Here is a 22,334-nt window from a genome sequence, read left to right on the forward strand (position 1 = left end):
AAAGTTGTTTTGTTTTTTTTTAAACCAAACGAAAAAAGTTTTCACATTTATGTTTTTCCCTTTTATTTCTCACTTAAAAAGGCTTGGTTTACATCCTATTCTATTCTAAAGGCACTTAAATGACATTTGAAAGAAATAATTAAGTTTAAAGGTGCAAATATAATCAAGTAATTTAATGCCAGACAATGGGGTTTGTAGTAGGCAAGAGGAAAATTAGCATTTCCATTATTTTCTTGCCCGACACCCTCTTTGTTGTCTACCAAGCACCCTTGATATTATCAGCCAATCATTTGAAACTACAAACAATCTGCTTCCTGGCTGATGCGAAAAGGCTCATGTCTTATCCACCTCCCTTAGCCTCTACCTGAAATAGGACCAAATATATAGCACTTTCATGTGTCAGCTAGCAGGAACAAGAGTTTAAAGGGTTGAGAAATTATGATAAAAGTGCCATTGTGACAAATCCTTACAGCCTTGTTAACTCTCCAGCATTACTGTCACAGTCATTCTCACATTTGTCCGTCCTTGTGTCTTTAAGGGACCTTGTTGAATTTTGGGTTGTTTGCTGCTGGGTAGAAGATGATCCTTCAAGACTGGTTACAGGTACAGATGTTAAGCTGCTGTGAGACATAGATCGGTTGGCATGAGGAGTCTCCATGGAAGGATGTCTTTCACTGGTGTCTGCGTTTTTTATGTGGCTAAGCCCTGTTGCATTTGAGGACCCAGTGCTGGCACTGGGCACCACAGTACTGGGACAGCTTGCAGTCGTGCTGGTTGTCGGCACCATGCTGGCGATTTCATCAGTGGGAGATCGACCAATGCTACCATCCACCTGTGCTCGAATCTCTGGTGAGACCGAGAGCTGGTACTGAGGCACGGGGCCACTGTCACTGCTTTTAGGGTAAAGGAAGGTCTTCATTTGACCTTTTCCTTTGACATTAACTGTTCCCCTATAATCAAACTCATAATCCATTCCGTTGAGCACACAATAGCTTTCTTCACTTACCTGGACACGACATTCAACACCTGTTGTGTCCATACGACTGGCAATATTGACTGTGTCTCCCCATATGTCATAGAGAAGTTTAGTTGTACCAATTACCCCAGCTGTTAGAGGCCCATGATTAAATCCAATTCGCAGCTTGAAGCCAAACCCAAGCATGTTCTTGTTGAAGTCATCCACTACATGCATCATTTCTAGGGCAAACTCAAAAAGAGCACGAAGGTGTGTATGAGGATGGGCTGCATCCGCACACTGCTGAGCATTGAGTCCAGCTGCTGCCATGTAAGTGGCACCAATGGTCTTGATTTTTTCAATATTTGTGAACGCAGGCTTCCGCAGGAGCTCATCAAAGTCGCCAATTAGTTCATTGAGGACACGGTAGCATTCCTTTCCTCCCTCATAACTTTCCTCATAAAACTCACTGAAGTTAACAATACTGGCAAATATGACACCTACGTTGTCATGGTTCTTGGAATAACTTTGGGTAACTTTAAGCTGCTCTGCCACATGGATTGGAATTATATTGCGAAGCAGCCAGTCAGCCTGGTCCCTCATGTTCTGAATCTTTATGCGGTGCTGATCAGCTTCAACATTTCCATGGTAATGCAAACGGTAACTGACCTCAAATTCACGGTTAAGGAACCAGACAAGCAGAAGGAGCAGGAAAAAGGCCATGCATACCTCAGGACCAAGAAGTTCCTGTGGGTGGGGTTGTGGTTCAGGATCTGTTGGGTTCTCAAACAAAATAAAGGAGGCGTTGCTACTGCTGTTCTGACCATCAGACCTGTTTAAGTGTAAGAGAGAAAGGGACAGACTTAGAAACCATAAAAATCCAATCATACATTTTCTACACTTAGTAAATTCAAATATTAAAGAAAAAGAAGAGGAGTGGAGATATGGGATTATATTCAACTCAAGAAACAGAATCAACTTGTGTGCTTCCACAAAATTAAGTTCAGTACATCACTCAATTAAATATATTTGAAAGAAACATTAGCAGAAGGTTTTGGATGTCAGCTATGATGTAATTTCCACTTTTAAAACTGGTGTGCATATTTATTTTCTTAATTTTCCATCACTGCACTACTGATGCTTTTTAAAAAAGCCTCAGGTCAGCTTGTCCAGGCCAGAGTCCAGACTAAACATGGAGAAGCAGCATTTAGTTGTCATGCTGCAAACAAGTAGAACCAACTGCCAGTGGAGATTAAACTTTTACCTAATGTAGACACTTTTAAATCCAAGATAAAACATTTTCTCATGGGCCTACGCTTGAAATCTGAATAGTCATTTTTAACTTTTCTTGCTTTCAAAAATTTAATTTAGGATTTTATAATTTTATCATGATTTTGCTATTTGTTTCTTCCTTTTACTACTTTTTAATACTTTCATTACCATCTGTAATGCTTTGAATATTTTATGCCAGGCAGCTTAAAAAAATCTTGTACATGAAATGTGCCATACAATTAAACTTGCCTTATTTAACAAGTATTAAAAAGTTGTGATTCAATCTAAAGTTTGAGCCCAAATATTAACAAAAAAAGTCCTTACCAGAAAAACAAATTCTTAACAACTCTGAAAGAAATGTAAAATAAATAACTACAATTAATGGATTAGGAACATCAAGAAATCCAATATAAAATGACTTTGGCTTCTTTTGAAATATTTTAATCATCATTTGCATCATCATTTTTCTACTAAGTGGCATATTATTAGCACTTATTTGAAATAATATGACATGTTCATACATTTTCTCCCTTTTCATACCTGCAGGGGGAGCTGAAAAGCAGGACAAGAATTGTCAGCCCAACCAGTGTGGCTATTGTTGAGCGCATCCAGTAGCAGAGCTGGCAGAAATTACAATACTGAATGATAGCTATGATTGTAGCACAGCAGATGAACATGGTAAACTAAAGGCAAAAAGAGACACACAGAGAGTAACATTATTATCAAAAAAATCAGCACAATGAAAAATGAAAATCATTCTGAATGGGACACACAAACCCCTCCACCACGATAAGGTGACGGCTCAGGGAGGGTAATGGTTTATCTCAAATATTTTTCACAGCTCAAGGACAAGTTAAATGTGTATTTCAGTCAGAAATCTAAATTTTACAAGTGTCATAGTCCTACAGGTAAGGATAATTAAATCAAACAATGTTACCACTACAAACTAAGAAAAACATAAAACTTGACCTCACCTGAATGGAGAAATGCATGTCACAAGTAACATGGGAAAAGACTGCTACAGCGGGTAAAGACACAAGAGCAGCTCCTATGAAATGACGAGCAATCCAGGATGACACAGCTCTCATCAGGACCCGAGTGCAGTTCAGCACACTGTCCAGGTAGAAAGCCATACTGGAGAGGAAATACAACAAACCATGACTGATGATGACTGCCATGACTAAGAGCATATTGTTTTACCCCAGTCCGGCTATACTTTAAAAAAGGAACAGACACATTACACAACTCTCTGTGATTTACTTTTTTTTTTTTTTTTTTTAGATCATATGAGAAAAAGAGAAAGACAGACATAAACATCGCCTAGCCATTTAAAACGTTAAATTGGAGGGGTTCCACTGATAAGTAAAAAGATTTATAGCTAGTTCCTTTGAGAACCTTTACTTGTGATCTTTTTTTTTTTTTTTTTTTTTACCATCGGTTTCTGCCCCCATTCCCTCTCTTCTCATCTGTCCTGAAATACACTTTAGGTAAGCAGAACGCATTATGCAATGCAATTTGCACATTAACTAACATGCCTGACAGAATTTCCAAATTAAGTAAATAACATTTGTACTTAAACAGTGCCCTCTAACAGGGATATTAAACTTACAAATCAAAGTTTTCCAGATTTGACTCCACTACTTTTCAGAAATGAAGCTACTTGCTTTGCATAGTGTTATATATTAAATTTTCTGTATTTCTTTGCTTATTCTACAACTTTGTGTGCTGCTGGTATTGATTAAATTAATTTATATTTCATAATTAAAGAGGTGCTCAACAAAGCCTAATTTTTTTCTCTTAAATAAAAGGTTTAAATTTATTAACAAATTACAGATTTTAGTATTTGTTCAAAAACCTTTCTTAAAATTATGTCTATGGTTAAACTGGTATTTTAAAACCCAAACTCTTTCTATAGTATCTTACCGAATAGCAAACAGAAGTGCCAGAACCTCCAGCAGTGCAGCTCCAGCTGTCAGAGTTAGTGCTGGTGTGGACAGATTTTGCTGGGTAACAAGTGGCCGAAGGTAGCATGCCAGTGATAGAGCCAGAAATACTAAACAGCACAGCAGCATGTCCAAGAAACAACTGAAAGTCGGGCTGGCAAATGTCTGTACTGCTGCTTGGTTCTCCACCTGGGAGGCAAGACAAACAAAGCAAAAGAGGTAGAGACGGAAGCAATACTGAAATGAATGGAAAGCAATTCCTTAACAACTTTTAATTGAGTCTCAGCTGAGATCAGTCCGTTCCACTTGCAACAGAAGCAAAAAGTCAAAATGTACTTCTGAGATTGCACCAGCAGAGGACACTGCAACCAAACGCAAAACTGCTTTTAAGGTCCTGCAGAGATTTGTCTTTGCCGCAGTCTTGACCCATCTGACGTTAACATAGTGCTAACAGGCTTCACAGAAAATACTCAAACAAAAGGAAACAAGGGAAATAGGAGGAAGACACAGACGTGAGATTTAGATACCCACACATAAAAACAACCAGAACAGGATGGCTGGAATCATGAAAAGGCAAACATTACTTAAACTCTTAATGATGGCCAGATCACAGAGACAGAGGTCGCTTAGAGTATGTCATAGTCCAATCTCACAACACACAAACAAAAGAATTCAAAAATACACACATATGCATCCACGCTGTTTATACAAGTAAGCATATGGGCATCAATATGTCAAAGCTTCAAGAAATACACACCTCTTCCTGGTAGCTTATCCGGTAAGCAGACTCCAGGCTCCTTTCCAGGAAGGTGAGGCTCAGCTTGTGTAAGGGAGGCTTGTAGAAATAGTCCTTCATAAGACTGTCACAGACACAGTGGAAACTGAAACATAATGTCCAATTTACACCCAAATAGTAATTATTTGAGTAAAAATCAGTATACATTTTACCATCAAACACGGAAAGCTGCGTCCATGCATTAAGATTGCAAATCTTAAGACTATGTAAAAAAGCTTTTCTTGAGTTATAATAACCTGTCCTCTTTAATAACATCCACAAAGTGAGCATCACTTCTCTCCCTGAAGTTCTTAGATCGCAATGGGATGAGTGCAGAGTGGTCCATGCCCATAGCTCCTCCACTCCACGTCTTCTTCTCCTTTTCCTGCAGCATCTCACACAGTGAAGTCTGGCTGTTATTCAAAGCTTCCAGTTTAGGACTGAGCAGGCCATTCACAGCCTTGGGGCTGCGCCCAGCAGATACCGCTGGGGAGCACTTCAGATTTGAAGAGTCCTAAAGGAGGAGCAGTTTGAGAGAAATCATGAATTCCCAAGAAAGAAGGTGTGTTAATAGATATTTGTTTTGAGAGTAGGTCAGCAACAGTAAGTAGTTTATGAAGAAAACATGAAAGTCAAAGACTGTGCTTTAGTTCTCATGATTCAAATCAGTGGATATTTTATCTAGGATGAGTGAAGCTCCATTTCTTTGAACTCTTTATGTGACCTTTTTTTTTGTTGTTGTTTTTGCTCCTGGGCATGAAATGCCCCAATATAAGACAGAGTTACCATGGCATAAAAGGTGCTACACAAGATAGATATTTGAGCCTTTTCTAAACAAGATATGAATGTCAGTTGTTTTAACAATTTTGACTTCTTTTTTGCTTGCTTCAGGTGACAAGAACCTAACCATGCTGTTGCCAATTTTGTGGTCATCATGGCAGCCGTTGTGCACCATTCCTTCCTCCAGAGGCTGATCCTCCCCTTCCATCAGGCTCACGCTGCAGGACAGACAGGGGAACTTTGTGGCGTATGGCGGTGAACAGGAAAAAAAAAGGGGAGAAACAAAATATGTGGATATGAAAAAAGGTGGAGAATTATTGAATTTTTCAGGAGAAAACATGTAAAGTTGGAGACACATTTTTCTGAGGATAATATTAGTGGGTGATATAGCAAAAGACTATATCACCCACTATATCAGCCTTTGTTATTAGAGATGACAAAAAGTAGAGAAAAATGGTCCTTTTCTGGGTCAATTTTTCATTTTATGCAAGTGTGCACATGGTAATGACAGATCTCTGTACTGCAACTGACCATGACACAGATACAGTTAGTACAAGGTACTGTTAAGCAATTAAGAGCAATAAAATGTGCAAAGCATAGATGGCACCTCCTGGTTGCCTACTTACCATATTAAATGTGCAAACAAATATTTATACATAGGTCTTACAGATCCTTTCACACACTATATTGTCATCAATTCTTTTAAAAATGCCAGGTCGCTCAGTATAAGTCATAACTGGAATGCAGAGAATAAAAAGCTGTACATCGGTTGTAGGTAGAAAAACTTGAAAAGTCCCCCGCTTGAGTTTGCTCATTAGCATATTAGCGTCCTCACTGATTCCTCTGCTTCCCATCATTTCTCTATAGTCTTACTTCTCTGTTCTACCAAAGCAACAACACTGCAATCCTTGCTGTAAAGGTAAATACAGCTTTGATGGACCTGTTAGGTTAATTAGCAATTCAGGTCACTTATTACACCAATTAGTAGTTGGGAGGAAAAACATTTTTTTCTTGTCAAATTTAAAAGATCTTAATGCTTTACTCTCAAATTACTTTAGGGATTAAATATAAACAAGGCTGCTAGACAAATGGAAGTGTCTTGTAAATACACAGATGTAGGTTAGGCTAATCAAATGTAAAAAGTGAGCTTAGACACAGTCTAGCAATGAAGGATGCACACAGCTACAATAACCCAATTACACGGAGCACATGGAAATGTGTGGCTGCACATAATACAGAACTGAATCAATACAAAATCAACACTTCTTGCTTGCAAAAAAAGAAAATATTTATAAAAGCTTCTGATACACCCACATACAGGAAAGAGGTTGTGGTAGAAAAATAGAGCTTAGCAGTCCTCCTCAGGCAGTGGAGATGCAAAATGATAAACAATCCAAACATGCTTCTTCACCATTGCTGCTTACTGTGCTCTGCTAGTTACTACACACCTTGGTCCCATCTGGGGGAAGGGCACAGGCTGAAGGGGCTCCATCAGGTGTACTCATTTTGGACATGCGACACATAGGATCTGCAAGTTCTAGTCCAGACAAACCCATCTGGGAGCAGCTGCAGTGAGAGTGAGGCTCCACTTTCCTGCCTGAGATCAGGTAAGTCTTCAGACCTGGACAGAGGAAAAAAAAACTGCTAAATAGCGTAAATGGAATAGGCCTAAGTTTGTTTTTTCATCACAGCTTTTATGACGGTACTGCTGGTTATGGGTTTGCATTGGGACTCAGCAGAGGCGCACTACCACAGATGAATTCCCTCAGTGACTTATATAAGCAGGTTTTAAAGAAAGAAAAGCACTGAATATCAATCTCTCCTACTTGTAAAAGACAAGGTCATACACATGAATCATGCTCCCCTCTATATATAAGTATATAAATGTATTGTATGCGTCTGTATTTTTTTTTTTTTATTTTTTTTTTTTTAACCATTTCTATCATTTTAGGGATGAGCATGGTACACAAAGTGCACCAAGGTCAATATTTTTTCTAAAAGTTATTTCTGTTCATCCCACAAATTTAACTAAACCTTCTCAAAACCTGATAATTAATTTAAGGCATTGGATTCTTTGCCACCAGTTTCCTTGATCTAGACTTTTCCACAATGACAGATTTAATCTTTTATGTGTACATGTGCATCAGTGTGTGGGGGAGTTCTGATACTCCCATCCAATAACCATGAGACACCACATTTTGGACACAACAGGCAAATATTTGAACACCTGCTTCCTTCCACTTCTATCAACATTAACATTTCCATTGCTCTCACATGGCTTCTTTTTTGTTTGCAAGATATCTAAGCTACTGGAGTTCAGAGAAAATAAAAGAAAAAGAAATACAAGGAATTGGGAAGTTGTTACATGGCGATGGCTATAGTTTCCTGCTCCACTGAGATTTGATATTCCCTACATGGTGCATTTCATACCCTCAGTAAAAATTATTCTAGTCTTTTCCACTCTGGCACACCAGGATATTGCCATTTGTGTTTCTATTTCACCAGTGCCATGATAGAATATAATTGACAGAAAGTGTTTTACGGCTTAATAAAATGGGCTTTTAGTCCACATAATTGAATTAAACTTTTTTATTGTAACATAAAGACTAACTAAACACAAGAAAACAAAATCAAAGGATTATAAAATAGATATAAAACATGTTTGTCCAAAGGGAGTGGGAAGGAGCCATTGCTTAATCAATTCCACCTCCTTGCCACACACCATTAACTATTTCACATGTATTTCATTATATTGTTATATAACATTTAAAGCTCTATAGGTCAATAACAAAAGTAATAATAATGTCATCATCAGTAATAAAAATACTATACTGTATTTGTTAACCATAATGATAATGCATGTAATAATAATTTTTATTATCATTATCATCATCATTATTATATTATTATTATTACTGAGAGCTAGATGACCAGTAACCTCTAGAGTCTAGATTATTATATTGTGACAGTACACAATCACAATAACAGGTCTCTGTGTGTGTTTGTCAACTGCACAGGTAAATACTGAAGACTGAAGAGCTAAACCACATAATTCAACTGTCAGCAAAGCCGTAGCCTCGGGCTCTGAGAATTGTCTGCACTAAGTACTTCAGACAGGTCTGCCACTGCCTCTGTTGAGCCACCTTGGGGCTTTGCTCTGACACACACAATGACACATGGGTACACATTCTTCTCATTTTTAAAGAGAATCATACACAAACAAAACTTAAGAGCACAGATAATGTGATTCAATATGAACAACATGCATGTAAAGAGATAAATGTATAGACAAAGACATTATGATACACTCTCAGAAAGATCAATGCACAACACCAGTACACAGAGATAGCAGAGGAGTTCATAGATGGCCTTGCATTAGCTATGGTGATAACCAGGAGAGATTTGGGGATAGGACAAAGCCAGTAAAAGGCAGTAACAACAAACTAATTCTTTGCATCAGTGATGCAGAATGGCACAGAGAATGAGCAAAAGGTAGCAGGAATCTGAGGAGTCTTTCTGACTGGCTGTGAAAATGAAAATGTGTGACTGTGGTGTGTTAGAGAGAACCCAAGGCACAAATGCACAACACATACACAGGACATTGACTAATTTCATTAGTTTCTCTAATCAAATCCCCCTGTGCCTCCCACCATAACCCCCTGAATTCTGCTCATGGGTCAGCAGGGTTATTTCCCCCTCCATCTCAGTTTCCCCTGCCTTTCTCTGCCTTTATCTCAATACTGCTGAAAAGATAATTGAGTTTCATTGACACACAATGTTGTCTCAACTTGTGAAAGTACCAGAGGTAAACATGTCCATCTGTAAAACATCTAATAGTGTATTTAAATGCCAGAGAAGTTAAAATAATGCTGCATGGTCTCAAGCACAGTGGGTAGAAAGATGACATGTGACCAAAATATGCAAGTCATAATATATTTAGAATGACAATTGAAGCAAGTCCTGCTGTAACAGCAACACTGCCTGCAGAGTAATAAATAATAAAAAAAAAAAATAAAACAGCAGACCAAGCCAAATTCATCTGAAAAGAATCACTGGACCATTCAACCTCCATTCCCTCTCAGTGTAACAGCTTATTAAAGATAAAACAGCATTTCAAACTGACCTGCACACACAATCATAAGGCAAGAAAATTCTCCGGCCTTATATCTATACATATTTTTATTCCAAACTATTGAGCGATTGCTGGATCAAGTATTTTTTGGGTGATGCTTGTATTAAGGCAGGATGCACATTAAGTGATTATCCTTACAGATTAAAATGTGCACAACTAATGTACAGCTTTATTACCTTTGATGAAAAGGGGACAAAAACAGAAATTTAACTGACTGAGAAATGCTGAAATGTAAAAAGCCAGTCAAATGGAAAGACTTCCCTAAATAAATTGAGCTGATAATAAGCACGACCAAAAATGATTCACAAGCTGAAGTTTTGAGATTTAGTATGAACCACTTGATGGCATAAATATTCCTGATTAAGCAGGTGGATGGTTGCATATTAGATCACCATCAGACATGGGCACCAGACAGGAGTCGGTCAGGAGAATTCTACGAGAATGGATTGCTTTTGTTATAATAGGCTTACGGGGCCATTTTCGAGCAGGAAATTACTTCCAAAACTATATGCCAAACCTCAAGCATCGTTAACAATGGCAAGTCCACAGTATTCAAGTAGGCTATGATCTGTATGTAGGACAACACACTTTGACAAGCTTCCTAAAAGTCTGCTGCTTGACAAGTCAGCAGAGGCCTAGATTATGACCTAGTTGAATAGTCAGACTAAAATGGTCTTTTTGCCTAGTACTTTTCCTTGACCTGATTGGAAAATGTCATGAGGTTAAGAAAAGATGGCAGCAGAAAAGTGTACGTTTAACAGCCATCCTCAAGAAGAATCAGACCATACCCAATAGCTCAGATGTGTTCCCCATAGTGAAATTAAAACTAATAACTATTTCACAAAAGCAGATTAAGCACCTTGCCCAATAAGTTATTATGTTGTAACTAATGTTATATCCTAAATATTAACAATAAGTAAAAATCTTTTTATTGAAAAGAAAAAGTGAAAGATTCAATATAATTATTCATTAGTATAGTACCAATGCACAGTCATCACAAGACGGATTTATAGATATAACTAAATCAAGCCGATTCATTAGAGTCCAATAAAAAAAAAAAGCACATTAGTGAAATTTAAAATTCTGTTCATAGAAGCCCATTCATAACAAATATTCGCCTAGCTTCGGACAAGATTACATAAAATCTTGTCTTCACTTCCCATTCTAAGCAGACAGAGGTCAGTGGGTGATAGTAAAAAGTAAAAAGAATCCCTTTCAAGATGTAACAGACTGCTCAGATTGCTTTAATATCCACAAAGTACAATTTGAGAATAATTAAGTATCCCGATAAAATGTTGCAGCTGTTACAGAAACTTCAGAACAGAATAACTTCTTTGCTTTTCAGAAAAGTAGTAAGATGCATTAAAATGTTTTTGGTTTGTTTTTTTAAACTGTGGGAATTTGAGCTCTCATGGTACCAACTTGGCTAATTTTAGAGTTCAGAAACTTCCACAAATAAATAAATATAATAAATATTAAAGACTATTCAGACAGGCTATTGACTTTCTTACTTAGGAGATTTCCATCTAGGAAAGCCTTGTATAGTGGATGAGAATCATGACCCAAAAAGCCTAACACATTGAATGCAACAGGAGGAAGTGGGTTAAAAAAAAAATAAAAATCTCAAAATCAAGCTGATTTCTAGGGGAGCTAACAGGAGACCATCTGTGGTGTGCTCTGTCCATCACTTCCCATTAAGACTTGGCTTACATAAAAAATAGTCGTGTTGCAGGCTTGAATACAGATATTTCAACCCTCTTTTCTGTGACAGTATAAATGAACTAATATGGGTCATGCCTGATATTGGGAATCTATGGCCCTTCTCTCCACAGGTTATGTGGATGTTTGTTAGGCTGATCTCATCTTGTTGTTGTCCTTACATCAGTTGTGTCAGCCAGAGAAGAGAGAGAGAGATATCCATAGAAAAGGCTGTTATCTGTGTGTTTTTGGATGAAAGGATACTTGAGCTTTTAAGCAGATGACTGTGTTAGTGTGCTTATTCCTTTCCCTTCAAGGACAATCTCATCTACAATCTAACCTTGCAGCAGCTGAAATTGCAGTGTTGTCGGGCAGTAAATTGTGGCCCTGATAAGCAGCTTGTTCCACAGTCCACTTCAACGGGGTCCAGCATCATCAGAATACAGCTGTGCTCCAAAGGCCTCATAGCAGGAAAAAGGTCAGTAAGCTTCATGCTGTGTGTTCCAAGTGATGTCTCTTGTGTCTTTCCTGCTGAGTGTGTGTCTAGGTGTGTGTGTTTTTCTACTATCCATCTATCATTCTGGACATCAATGGGATGGTTTCTGAAGCAGGTGCATGACCAAGTGTTGGCCCCCTCTTCCTCTGAGATGCCCTTGGGCTAAATGAAGAGCATTATTAGTGACAGTGTCTGGGCATTATGGGGCGTGAAGTGTATGAACTGTCTTTTGCTATCAGCTGACAGGGAACAGTAGATAACCTTTCATTGTGAGAGCCCAATCCTATCATCTCCCTCTCCAAGCCCCTTTGTTTAGAACAGATGAGTCCAAAATGAGAAAACATCTGCAAACAAATAATACATCACTTCAACTCCTCCCTCTCGCCACTTTGTGTCCAAGCTCTTGTGAACAACAACTATGGCAGAGCTCTCTTGGCATTGTGTTTAGTGTGCTTCAGTGCACAGATCGGGTGTACCAAACAAACACACTATTTAAAAAAAAAAAAAAAAAAAAAAAGGTGGATACACACAGCACAAACTACAATGGTCATTTCAGACACTTGTAATACAACCCTCTTCTGGCCCCAGGCAAAGAGAAGGACAACTAAGTGGAATGCAAACAAACCAGCAACAAAAACTTGGCACACATTTGCAATGTCCTACATACAACAAAGCTCACAGAATGAGGAATAATGTAAAAAAAGAAAGAAAAAAAAAAGCCAAAGGAAACAAAAAGTAATCGTAAAAATCCTATTTTACCTCTGGGACACAGGTAAAAGAAAAACAGCCATGTTAGTGGTGGTGGGTGGGAAGGGGATAACACAGATACGGTGGCCATAAATATGAAACTCACTGAACACTTATCGCAAAGCAACACCTTTTCTTTCAACTTCCATTAACAACCCAAGTGGGACTGAGAAGCCAATGCTGTTGTCCCAGAGAGGTTCATTAAAAACAGAAGAACACACAGGCCAGAACTTCGGAGAGTTGGCAGATACGCTTGAATCAGCGCGCGCGCGCACACACACGCACGCACGCACGCACGCACGCACGCACACACACACGCACACACGCACACACGCACACACACAAAAAAACATATCATGTGTCTGATCTTCTCATAATGACAAGTTTGCTTTTCAGGGCCAGGTATCGGGGCAGGAGGGCAGGGGAGCAGGTGGTACAGAGATACAGCTCTGCTAGGCTGAGCAGCTCTTTGTGCCATTTGGCACTGTCAGCAAGAGCACCCCTCCTTCTCTCTCAGCTGTGTCTCTATAACAGGATATACTATACTTCTTGTTCCTGTTGATTGGGAAGAGGGCAGGAGAATAAAAAGAGGAAATCTGTCAATCATCACACCCAGTTTAAAAGAATTCCATTACTGAGGTATGATGCACAGGGGACAAGAGAGAGTGACAACACAGAATACAAAGATTTCAGGAGTTTAAAAAGAGACAGAATATCAGAACAGTTTTGTGAGTTTTTAGCAGTGGAAGAACAGAAAAGCCTTCCATCCCTGACTGAACCCATTCTGTCAGAAACATGAATGACACATGTATTTTTCATAAGAAATCTCAGTGGGACTCAGGCTGTCATTTTTGTCAGTTAAAGAGAAGCAGAGGGTTTGCGTGCATCTCCTGAGCGAAGAATTGGTGGGAGCCGTGGGAGGAGGGTGAGTGGTGACCTTCATCTTTACAGCTGAACAGTTCTGCTGAGTTCATGTCTTTTGGGGCATGAAAGGACATGCAATGATGTGAGCAGAATTATTTACAATGTCAAATTAGGGAAGACCATTTCTTCTGTCAAAATATCTAGCAGAGTTTGACAAAGAGGACTGCCTCCATGTCCATTTTGCCAATAAAATACTGCTTTCTCTATAGTATAGGAGAGTTTCACTCATTGTACTAAGAAAGCACAGAATAGTAATGACTTGACTACATGGTTTGCACTGAGCTACGACATTCAACACAATTTCTACGCTTATGTGTTATTAAAGCAAGTGTTTACTGAGCATTATAGCATATTAAAATATATAAATATATGCTAAATGTGTGTTGCAGTGTTTCAGCTTCCTCTTAGCTTACTATTGTTGTGGGCAGTCAAACTTTGTCCACATTTTCCAATGTACAGTAGATGTTCAAGTACCCACTAACAATTCCAAAAACAGCTTTCTTTTTACAGTATACACTAAACTAATGAATAAGTTAATCCTATTAAAACCGCTTTTCTTCTCCCTTTTGTATTTTCAATATAAATAAAAATGTCAGAAAATTTCAGAAATCTGGTAGGTAAAAATAGGTAATAGACTGCAGTATTTTTGAGGCGAAATGTGAAGCATGCCTCCCAGCAAGCCTTACATCAGTCATTTTTAGATATTTCAAGTTCCTGAAGTATTTTACAGAAGCAAGAGTGTTGTAAACAAAGCCATAGTAATGTTTGGGATAAATTGCATCAGTCTGAGTTGATAAGAAGAAACAGGAGGTCCTGCACACCACCTGGGTTGTCTCAGCATGACCTTTCCTTTCTCTATTTGGCACAACATGCCCCTAAACTGTGAATTAGCTCAGAGACCTTTCAGCTTACACACAAAACAGTCCTCACACAACAGGCCATTCTGAGGTCTTGCTTCCTGATGCAATCAACAAATCTGTCAATATCCTTCCCTTCTTTTTGTCCTTACTGCTGTGCTGTAAACAGAGAGATAAAAAAAAACACATCCATATTTGGCCTGTGCATTTTTCCTGGCTTCAATCTGGCCTTTCCACTGCTCTCTCAAAAACAACAATAGAAACTCTTGACATCTCTCCAAAGTCTTTAACTCTCACTTGACTGTCTATTTTGTATGCTTTGTGTGCTCTTTTTGTATTCTGTGCCTGCAATCCCTCTATCCTTGATAGTCCCCAGCTGGCATGGTCTGCTGGCAGAACAATAGATACAGTTGAAATCCCTCCAAAATCTGACATCCTCCTCTCTTTTGCTCAGTGGTCTGTATTTTTTCCAGGCTTTGTCAATCTTTCTGAGGTTCAGTGTCTTTCGCTTCCTCATTCTTGCTCCGTATTGCAGTCCAAGTATGCTCCATATTCTTTTGTTTCAAGTCCATATCCGTTTGCCTCAACACCACATTGGCATAGTGGGTTGTGCTCTGCAAAGAATTACCCCAGCTGACATCATCTCAAAAGCTTACATTCACTTTCTGTTTTTACACAATCCTTCTTTGTCCATGCATATGCAGTTCTGAGTGTTAATTCTCTTAAGCTCTTTTCCTCCCACACACAATGGTGACCATATGGCTGTTTGTAGCAATCAGCACATCTGTGTACTCTGTGCAAATATCCATATGCAAAGACAGCACTTTCAAAAATCTTTGACAAAAAAAGTTATGTGTTTTGAAGCTTTCACCAAACATAAAAGCACATCTGAATATAAAAATAAATCAAATTAAAAAACAAGCATGATAAAAAAATAAAAAAAATAAAAAAAGTGTGCATATGTGACAAAATGCAATGGAAGATGGGGTCCAGGCTGCACAGTAGTTGGGTGGTGGGTGGCACATTAACCTCACAGCTATAAAGTTCCTAGTTTGAACCTCAGTTTCTGTGAAGAGTTTCAACATTCTCCCAATGCATGCATAGGTTTTCTGCAGATACTCCAACTTGTTCCAACAGTCCAATATGTACTTTTTATGTTAACTGGTGGCTCTAAAGTCTCTCATTTGCTTCCATTGGCACTGCGCTAAACTGGCGACATGTCAGGGATGTACCTTGCCTGGTAGGTGTTAGGATAAGCTCCAGCCCATCTGCCACTTTTTTTTCTTTTCAATTTCTTCTCCTTTATTAATGTAAAAATATTCACCTTTATTCTGTCGTTGTTTGATCAGTATAAAGATTAATTTGTATTTTTATAGCCCTTAAATCTGTTTTACATTTACAGGGAAAAAAGGAAAAATATCTGTATAGCACTTCAAACCTTGGTTTTCAAACATACCAAATGAAAAAGTAATGATGATTAATTACAGTCTGAGTACAAACTGCATTCATTTCCTCCATGATAATTTACAAATTGGGTCTGCGGTCCGACACCCAGGTCTCTTCCATTTCAGAACAAAGACCAAATTACCACAGAAAGACATGCATTTCAATTTAATGAACCATCTTGAGTTTTTCCTGTCAGTGCTGCTTTCAACTAAAATTCGATTTCATCACATACTGAAATATCACAGCCAGAGATGCTATTGACCTGCTGCTGTGAGCAGTGCTTTCCTATCGATTCAACAGTGACCACATTTGTGGCTGTGAGGAAAATTATCAAAGCAAACAGCCATCAAGAGACAAAACTCTTTCCTTTATCTCATGCAAAACCTGTCCCTTACTTTAATATCATATATAAATTTTGAGTGATGATATCTTCAGTCGTGATTAATGATAAAAAATGTGTTTCATCCTCTTCCATGAAATGAGATGCTCTCTGAAACTGAAGTAAATGAGTCTGGTAGTTACACGCTCATTCCCCCCCCCAAAAAATCATCATCTACCTGACTTAGAGACACAAGATGTATATATGCTGTTTGCACGTTGACTCCTCTTTCTTCTTTAAAAGGAGAACTGACAGACTCATTAAGTCTCTTCAATTGGTAAGAAAAGCAGAAGCAATCTGATACAGGATTTGCTTAGATAAACATCTCTGTACTATTTCAAGGTTGTTGAAGATGCAGTCAGAAAAACAGCAGAGGCAGCAGTCTAGGAAAGTTGTACAATGAGATGGCAACAAAAAAGAATCTACACACACACACACACACACACACACACACACACACACACACACACACACACACACACACACACACACACACACACACACACACACACACACACACACACACACACACACACACACACACACAAAAGAGATGAGAAAGACAAATCCAAAGTCAAACTGATGGGAACCTCTGCAAGAAACATTTGAGATACTTAGTACCACTCACATACACACATACTGTAAGTCAGTAATGGCCCTTAGGAGTAACAGCATGGGGGTTCTCTGGAGGAATAAAGTATATGGAGTAGTGTCTTACAGCAATTGTGAAACAAGGAGAATACACTACATTATGGTCAAAGAAAAGGTGAGTACTGAAGCTCAGTTCACGAAAGAGTAATCAATCATCACTATGCAAAACCATCCTATGTAAAACCAAAATTTGCTTACATTTTAACTGAACCTATTACTATCACTTGTGAGATCAAAGCATAACAGATTATTCCTCTGTACCTCTCCAATTTTACAAAAACTAGTGAAAACACAACTTTGTATTTAAGGTTTATCAAATACAGCAAATATGAAAAGAAACTAACATTTTATCCACTTTATCGATACCTTTCACACTGGTTTAGAGTACACCTCAAGTCTCATATCTTTTCTGGGGTCTTAAATATATTTAAATAATATATAACAATATGATGGAGCATAATGGAGAATAAACAATATTAGGTGTTTTATTTAGGTAACGGACAACGACAAGAGTGTGAAGACTCCTTCAGCTTCGCAGAAGCAGTAGATGAAGGAGGCTTCATTTTTGCTGGACTGTATTACTTTGTTTGGCATTTTGTTGATGGTAGAGCTGAGTGCCTTGTATCTCCTTCCAGAATCTCTATGTGTTTTACTATGGTTTAGATCTGGTGACACAAGGCCATAGTTTGACTCACAACCTTTTTTATATAATCAAACAATTTTATTCACAATATGGGAGTATTATATTGCCAGCATAATTGCAGATGCAACTGAATAATCACTCAGAGAAAAAAAAACCCATGGCATTGATTTCCATTGATCTTTTTCTGTAAGGGAATAGACATGTCAACCAATATCATGCCAGCACATATGCCATTATATGTAACAAGTTCCAGGGAAATTCTTTTCAATTTTCACTGAACAAAAGAGACGGAACTTGATTGACAAAAAAGACAAACATTTATAGATGCTCATAATTGCTTACTAAAAAGGTACCAGAAATGAATAATATATAGATCAGTTCTGATTTTATAGCATGGCTTCTCTGCAAACTGAGTTTGTTGTTGCAGCTATACAAGCTGAAGCTAATCTGGCTATTAAATATTAAGTGGCCCTGATTACAGGTCAAAACTCTGGGAGAAAAATGCTCCACTGCTGAAGAGTTTATTGACCCAAGGACATAAAAAGTACTTCTTTAAAGAAAGTATGATTATTTTCTTTTTTTTTTCTTTTTTTTTTTTTTTTTTTTTTAATTCTTTCCCATGTCCGATCCCCCCTACAAAAAATACTATAGGACAACATGGGATATTTGCAGAATCAAACTTCAAAATGTGTGGTACTGTAAAAGATATATTGCAAAATCAATCATGGACCCCAGAAGCCAATTTAATTCCTAATCTTAATTTTCTCATGGACTGCTGCATGAGATCAGAAAAAAAAAATCAAACATTGATCGATACTGTTCCAAGTGCAACCAAATTAGAATACAGAAACTAGAGAATTGCTGATGAGGAGAAAGTTATTGCTTGCCTTCAGACGATTCTGCATGTACAATGAATAGGGATACATTATTCATCCACAAAAAAAAAAAAAAAAAGGTGTATGGCAATCGGTGTATATAAATAAATAAATGATCTGGAGTGCTTCAATTGGTCAGACCTAAACTGCAAAAACATGGGATTAGCTTACCACCTGAGCATACTGAATGGCCAAGTTTTTACACTGATAACTTATCTTTTTTTTCTGAAGACATGTTTATTTTTCAAAAGTCAAAGCTCGGATTGTAATTGTCAAAGAGTGGTTGCTGAGACTATGAAAAATAATTTTCACACCTGAATCCACCATCACAGAGTCCATAACTTAACCCTATTGATACTCTTTGCTGGATAAAACCTCCTCTACTGCATCTCTGTCTAACTCTGCCCTCATCAACACAAGATCCTGCCAAAAAAAAAGAATGCAACTCGGGACAAATATATATATGTTATGAAAAGCTTATGTAATGTCACAGCAACGTTGTGGAGAACACATGCTCTAATCAACACTAAAAATAGACAAAAACAAAAAGCACTGTAAATAGCACACCATATAAACCACAGACAATAGAAAATGACAGACACTTTGTAACACTTTGAAATTAAGTTAAAAAAAACAAGGCATCAGTAGGAGGGTGAAGACATTTACTTAAATATCTTTAAGACTTACACAGGAAGGGTGTGACAGACAGGCAAGTCAAAATACTTCCTCATTCTCTGAGACATGAGCCCTAAAATTGGCCTTCGATGATTTCAAATTCAATTCACAGGCTAAACTGTTAATAAAATACTTGATAGTCATACATATATAACAGACACACATCACACAAGCAATAATGGAGAATAAAAGCACTTTAACTGCGTACGCACAAACTGGCACACTCAGTACAGTAGCAGGCTTCAGTAAGCACCAGCTGCCCTTCGTCTTCACTCATTCATAATTCACACAACCATTTATCACATGCACACACTCCTGCTGTGCACCCTAACGAATCACTACTACCAGCAAACGTATAGGGTGTGACTACATGTATGGGTTTTTACATTTAACATACTTGAACGGCAAGAGCCAAATTAAGTGTTGATATCTGAGCAATGTTAGATGCATGAAGTAAGAGGTTATTGTGTGTCACCTTAAGAGTGAGCTCCATCTGTCAACGTCAGTAAAGGCAAGAGTGTTTCTGTGTAGAAGAGCGCTGGCATTTTCTGTGCCCTTGATCACAAAGGAAAAAAAGCTTAGAAGGCATCAGTGAGTCACGAAAGCAATTTATCACCAGAGCCTCCTTTAGTTCAGACACAACACACACCATAGCAGAAGAGATCTAAATGACAAACAACGCAGTGAGATACTAAAAGCTGTAAAAGACATACAAAAACATTTGTCCCCCACTTTTTCAAGGTGGGGGGGCTGGGAAAGGCATATAAAGTTCAGCCACCACGGGGGAAAAGAAAAAAAAAAAAATCAGATCAGCAGTCCAACACCTACCAACATCCTCTGCATGTTGTGCACATTATGCAAAAATCAAAGATGCACTTCAAGTCAATTTGCCCCCTCTCTTTTTGTCACAGCATTAGTTCTTTACAACTAAAGAGACACACCTAACCCTCATCCCTTTCAGTAGCCTGTTGCCATAGCAATTAACCTTTGTGGGCAATAAATGTAACAATAGTTTTTTTGTGTTGTTGTGTGGATGTACGCTGCTGCATATGGTAAATATCCTTAGTGTAAAGCACAGGTACATAAAAGCTCTGCAAAGGACAAACTTTAGAAACAGCTATCATTTTTCTTTCTTGCACTGGAGAACAGAAACTATTTGCAGGGACCATGACCTGAATTTTTATCATTTCAATCTTTTAGTCTGCAGATGAGAATGTTCGGTTTGCAGGAAGATACACAAGCCGATTACAGGTATGTAAAAACACATTCCATAAAATGGCGATGGACTGGCGAGCTGTCCATGATGTACTCTGCCTTCGCCCGAAGACTGCTGGGACAGTCTCTTGCTTCCCCGCAACCCTTCACTGGACTAAGCAGTTAGGAGAATGAATGAAAGAATGAAAGAATGAATGAATGACAGAAACAAGTCGGGCTGCAGCATGGCTTTTTGTTTTCTATACTTTTGAGATCCAAAACACTTGTGAACAATTTACTATCCTACACTTATAATCCTCTACTCAGGGTAGACAAGAAAAATATCAGTCAGTGTCCACATCCATCCATCCATCTATCATATCAATGATGTATACATTATATTAACCCACCATTTCAGTGTTTGCAAACAGATCAGCTGAAATACCAACTTGAAGCACACAACTCTCCCAATCAATTAGATCAGAACATAAACATCAATATCCATTGTTAAAAATTAGTTAAAAATGAGTCTGTGTACAATCTTACATTTTAACACTAAAAACTAAATTTACTTTAGTCAATGTTGTAGCTAACATTTCAAATGTAACCAAAGTGCTGAATAATCCCCTAGATTAGTCCATAGATGAATACTTGATATTTTGCAATAACGTTTCTTATGACAGGTCAACAGGTGTGCCAAACCGTTATGGGCTGGCAATAATATTGATATTTTGTATTCTTATATCTCACTGGAATAAATTAAAAATGACAAGTAGCCTCTGAGTAAAGTGAAACAATGTCTGCTTGACAAAACTTCTAGCACATTCTGATCCAAAGACTGTCTGTTTTTACAGCTCGTGTTATCTGTTTTTAAGTGTGGCTTCTTCTCAGGCAGGCATCTGCGCTGCTAACATTAGGTTCTCTGCTCCACCTCATTCTGGATTATCTCCAACAGAATCAACAGAGGTACAATATTTCAGCTTCGAGTTTATACCATTTTTTTACAATTAATGTAGGACAGTAAGGTCTAAAGGGTTTCTCTGGCACTTGACCAATTCAAGAGAGACACAAATAGATACAGAGTTGCAAAGAGGACAACTCCTAACAATCAAATAGAAAGTGTTCTGAGGTATGCAGTTTGCCTGCAATATGCTTTCTGCTTTCGCACACCTGATTCTGAAACTCATCATGCCAACTCAGTAGAAATCTGCTGCTCACTGGGTTGAAGCAGCAAGCAATACACGCTGCACACTTCTGAATAAATATGACTTCTATATTCCTGCTGAGTAACTGTAACAGAAGATAATCTAAATGATCACAGCTATAAAACTTCCCCATCTTAGTAAAGCATGGCAAGGTGTCTGCAGACTTGTCCCGTATGATAAGACCAAAGAAAAATGGTGATATCGTACAGCGGCAGGCTGCAATGCCATGCTTTACTGAACTATACTGTACAATACAAAGCAATGCAGTGTGATGCATTACACCATTTCTCTCTTGATAGAGCTGTAATCTACCATGCCGAACCAAGGTGCCTTAGCCAGAGCTTGGCCACTGCAACACAGTTTTGCAGTTTAACATCTCACTGACTCTTTTGCTCCCCTGGCAGTCTCTGTATTTATGTAGTCATATCATCATCAAAGACTTCAGGGAAAAGGCAAATGTAGAAGATTACAAGCCATCTAGTTGTAAACCTGTGATCCACTTAGTACTCATTTATTTTACAAAAACATCACAGCTGCCACCACATCCTTACCACACTATGCCTGCATCTTATAACCTCTCTAAGCAGTAAGTCTCACCACTCATTGCAGTGTACTCCCCTGTTAAAGCCCCCACCCCACTGTTGTCTCTCTCTCTTTCTGAATTCTACAGTAGGGCTGTATGCTGTG

At 38.3% G+C, this 22,334-nt stretch overlaps 1 protein-coding gene across 1 annotated transcript in view; it reads right to left on the reverse strand.

The window, feature by feature from the left end:
* Positions 1 to 466: 466 nt before the first annotated feature.
* LOC306765584 (adenylate cyclase 9) overlaps positions 467 to 22,334 on the reverse strand; it is a gene marked incomplete at both ends in the record, with an annotated part of 29,185 nt that continues 7,317 nt past the window's right edge. The window contains 9 exons of the mRNA XM_079253066.1: positions 467 to 1,787; positions 2,552 to 2,575; positions 2,768 to 2,910; positions 3,202 to 3,361; positions 4,151 to 4,359; positions 4,928 to 5,030; positions 5,203 to 5,459; positions 5,853 to 5,963; positions 7,174 to 7,346. Of these exons, the coding sequence (XP_079109192.1) occupies positions 467 to 1,787; positions 2,552 to 2,575; positions 2,768 to 2,910; positions 3,202 to 3,361; positions 4,151 to 4,359; positions 4,928 to 5,030; positions 5,203 to 5,459; positions 5,853 to 5,963; positions 7,174 to 7,346 (2,501 nt within the window). The remainder of the gene's footprint in view (positions 1,788 to 2,551; positions 2,576 to 2,767; positions 2,911 to 3,201; positions 3,362 to 4,150; positions 4,360 to 4,927; positions 5,031 to 5,202; positions 5,460 to 5,852; positions 5,964 to 7,173; positions 7,347 to 22,334) is intronic.

The sequence above is a fragment of the Telmatherina bonti genome, assembly GCF_933228915.1.
Source record: "Telmatherina bonti genome assembly, chromosome: 14".
Taxonomy (NCBI): Eukaryota; Metazoa; Chordata; class Actinopteri; order Atheriniformes; family Telmatherinidae; genus Telmatherina; species Telmatherina bonti.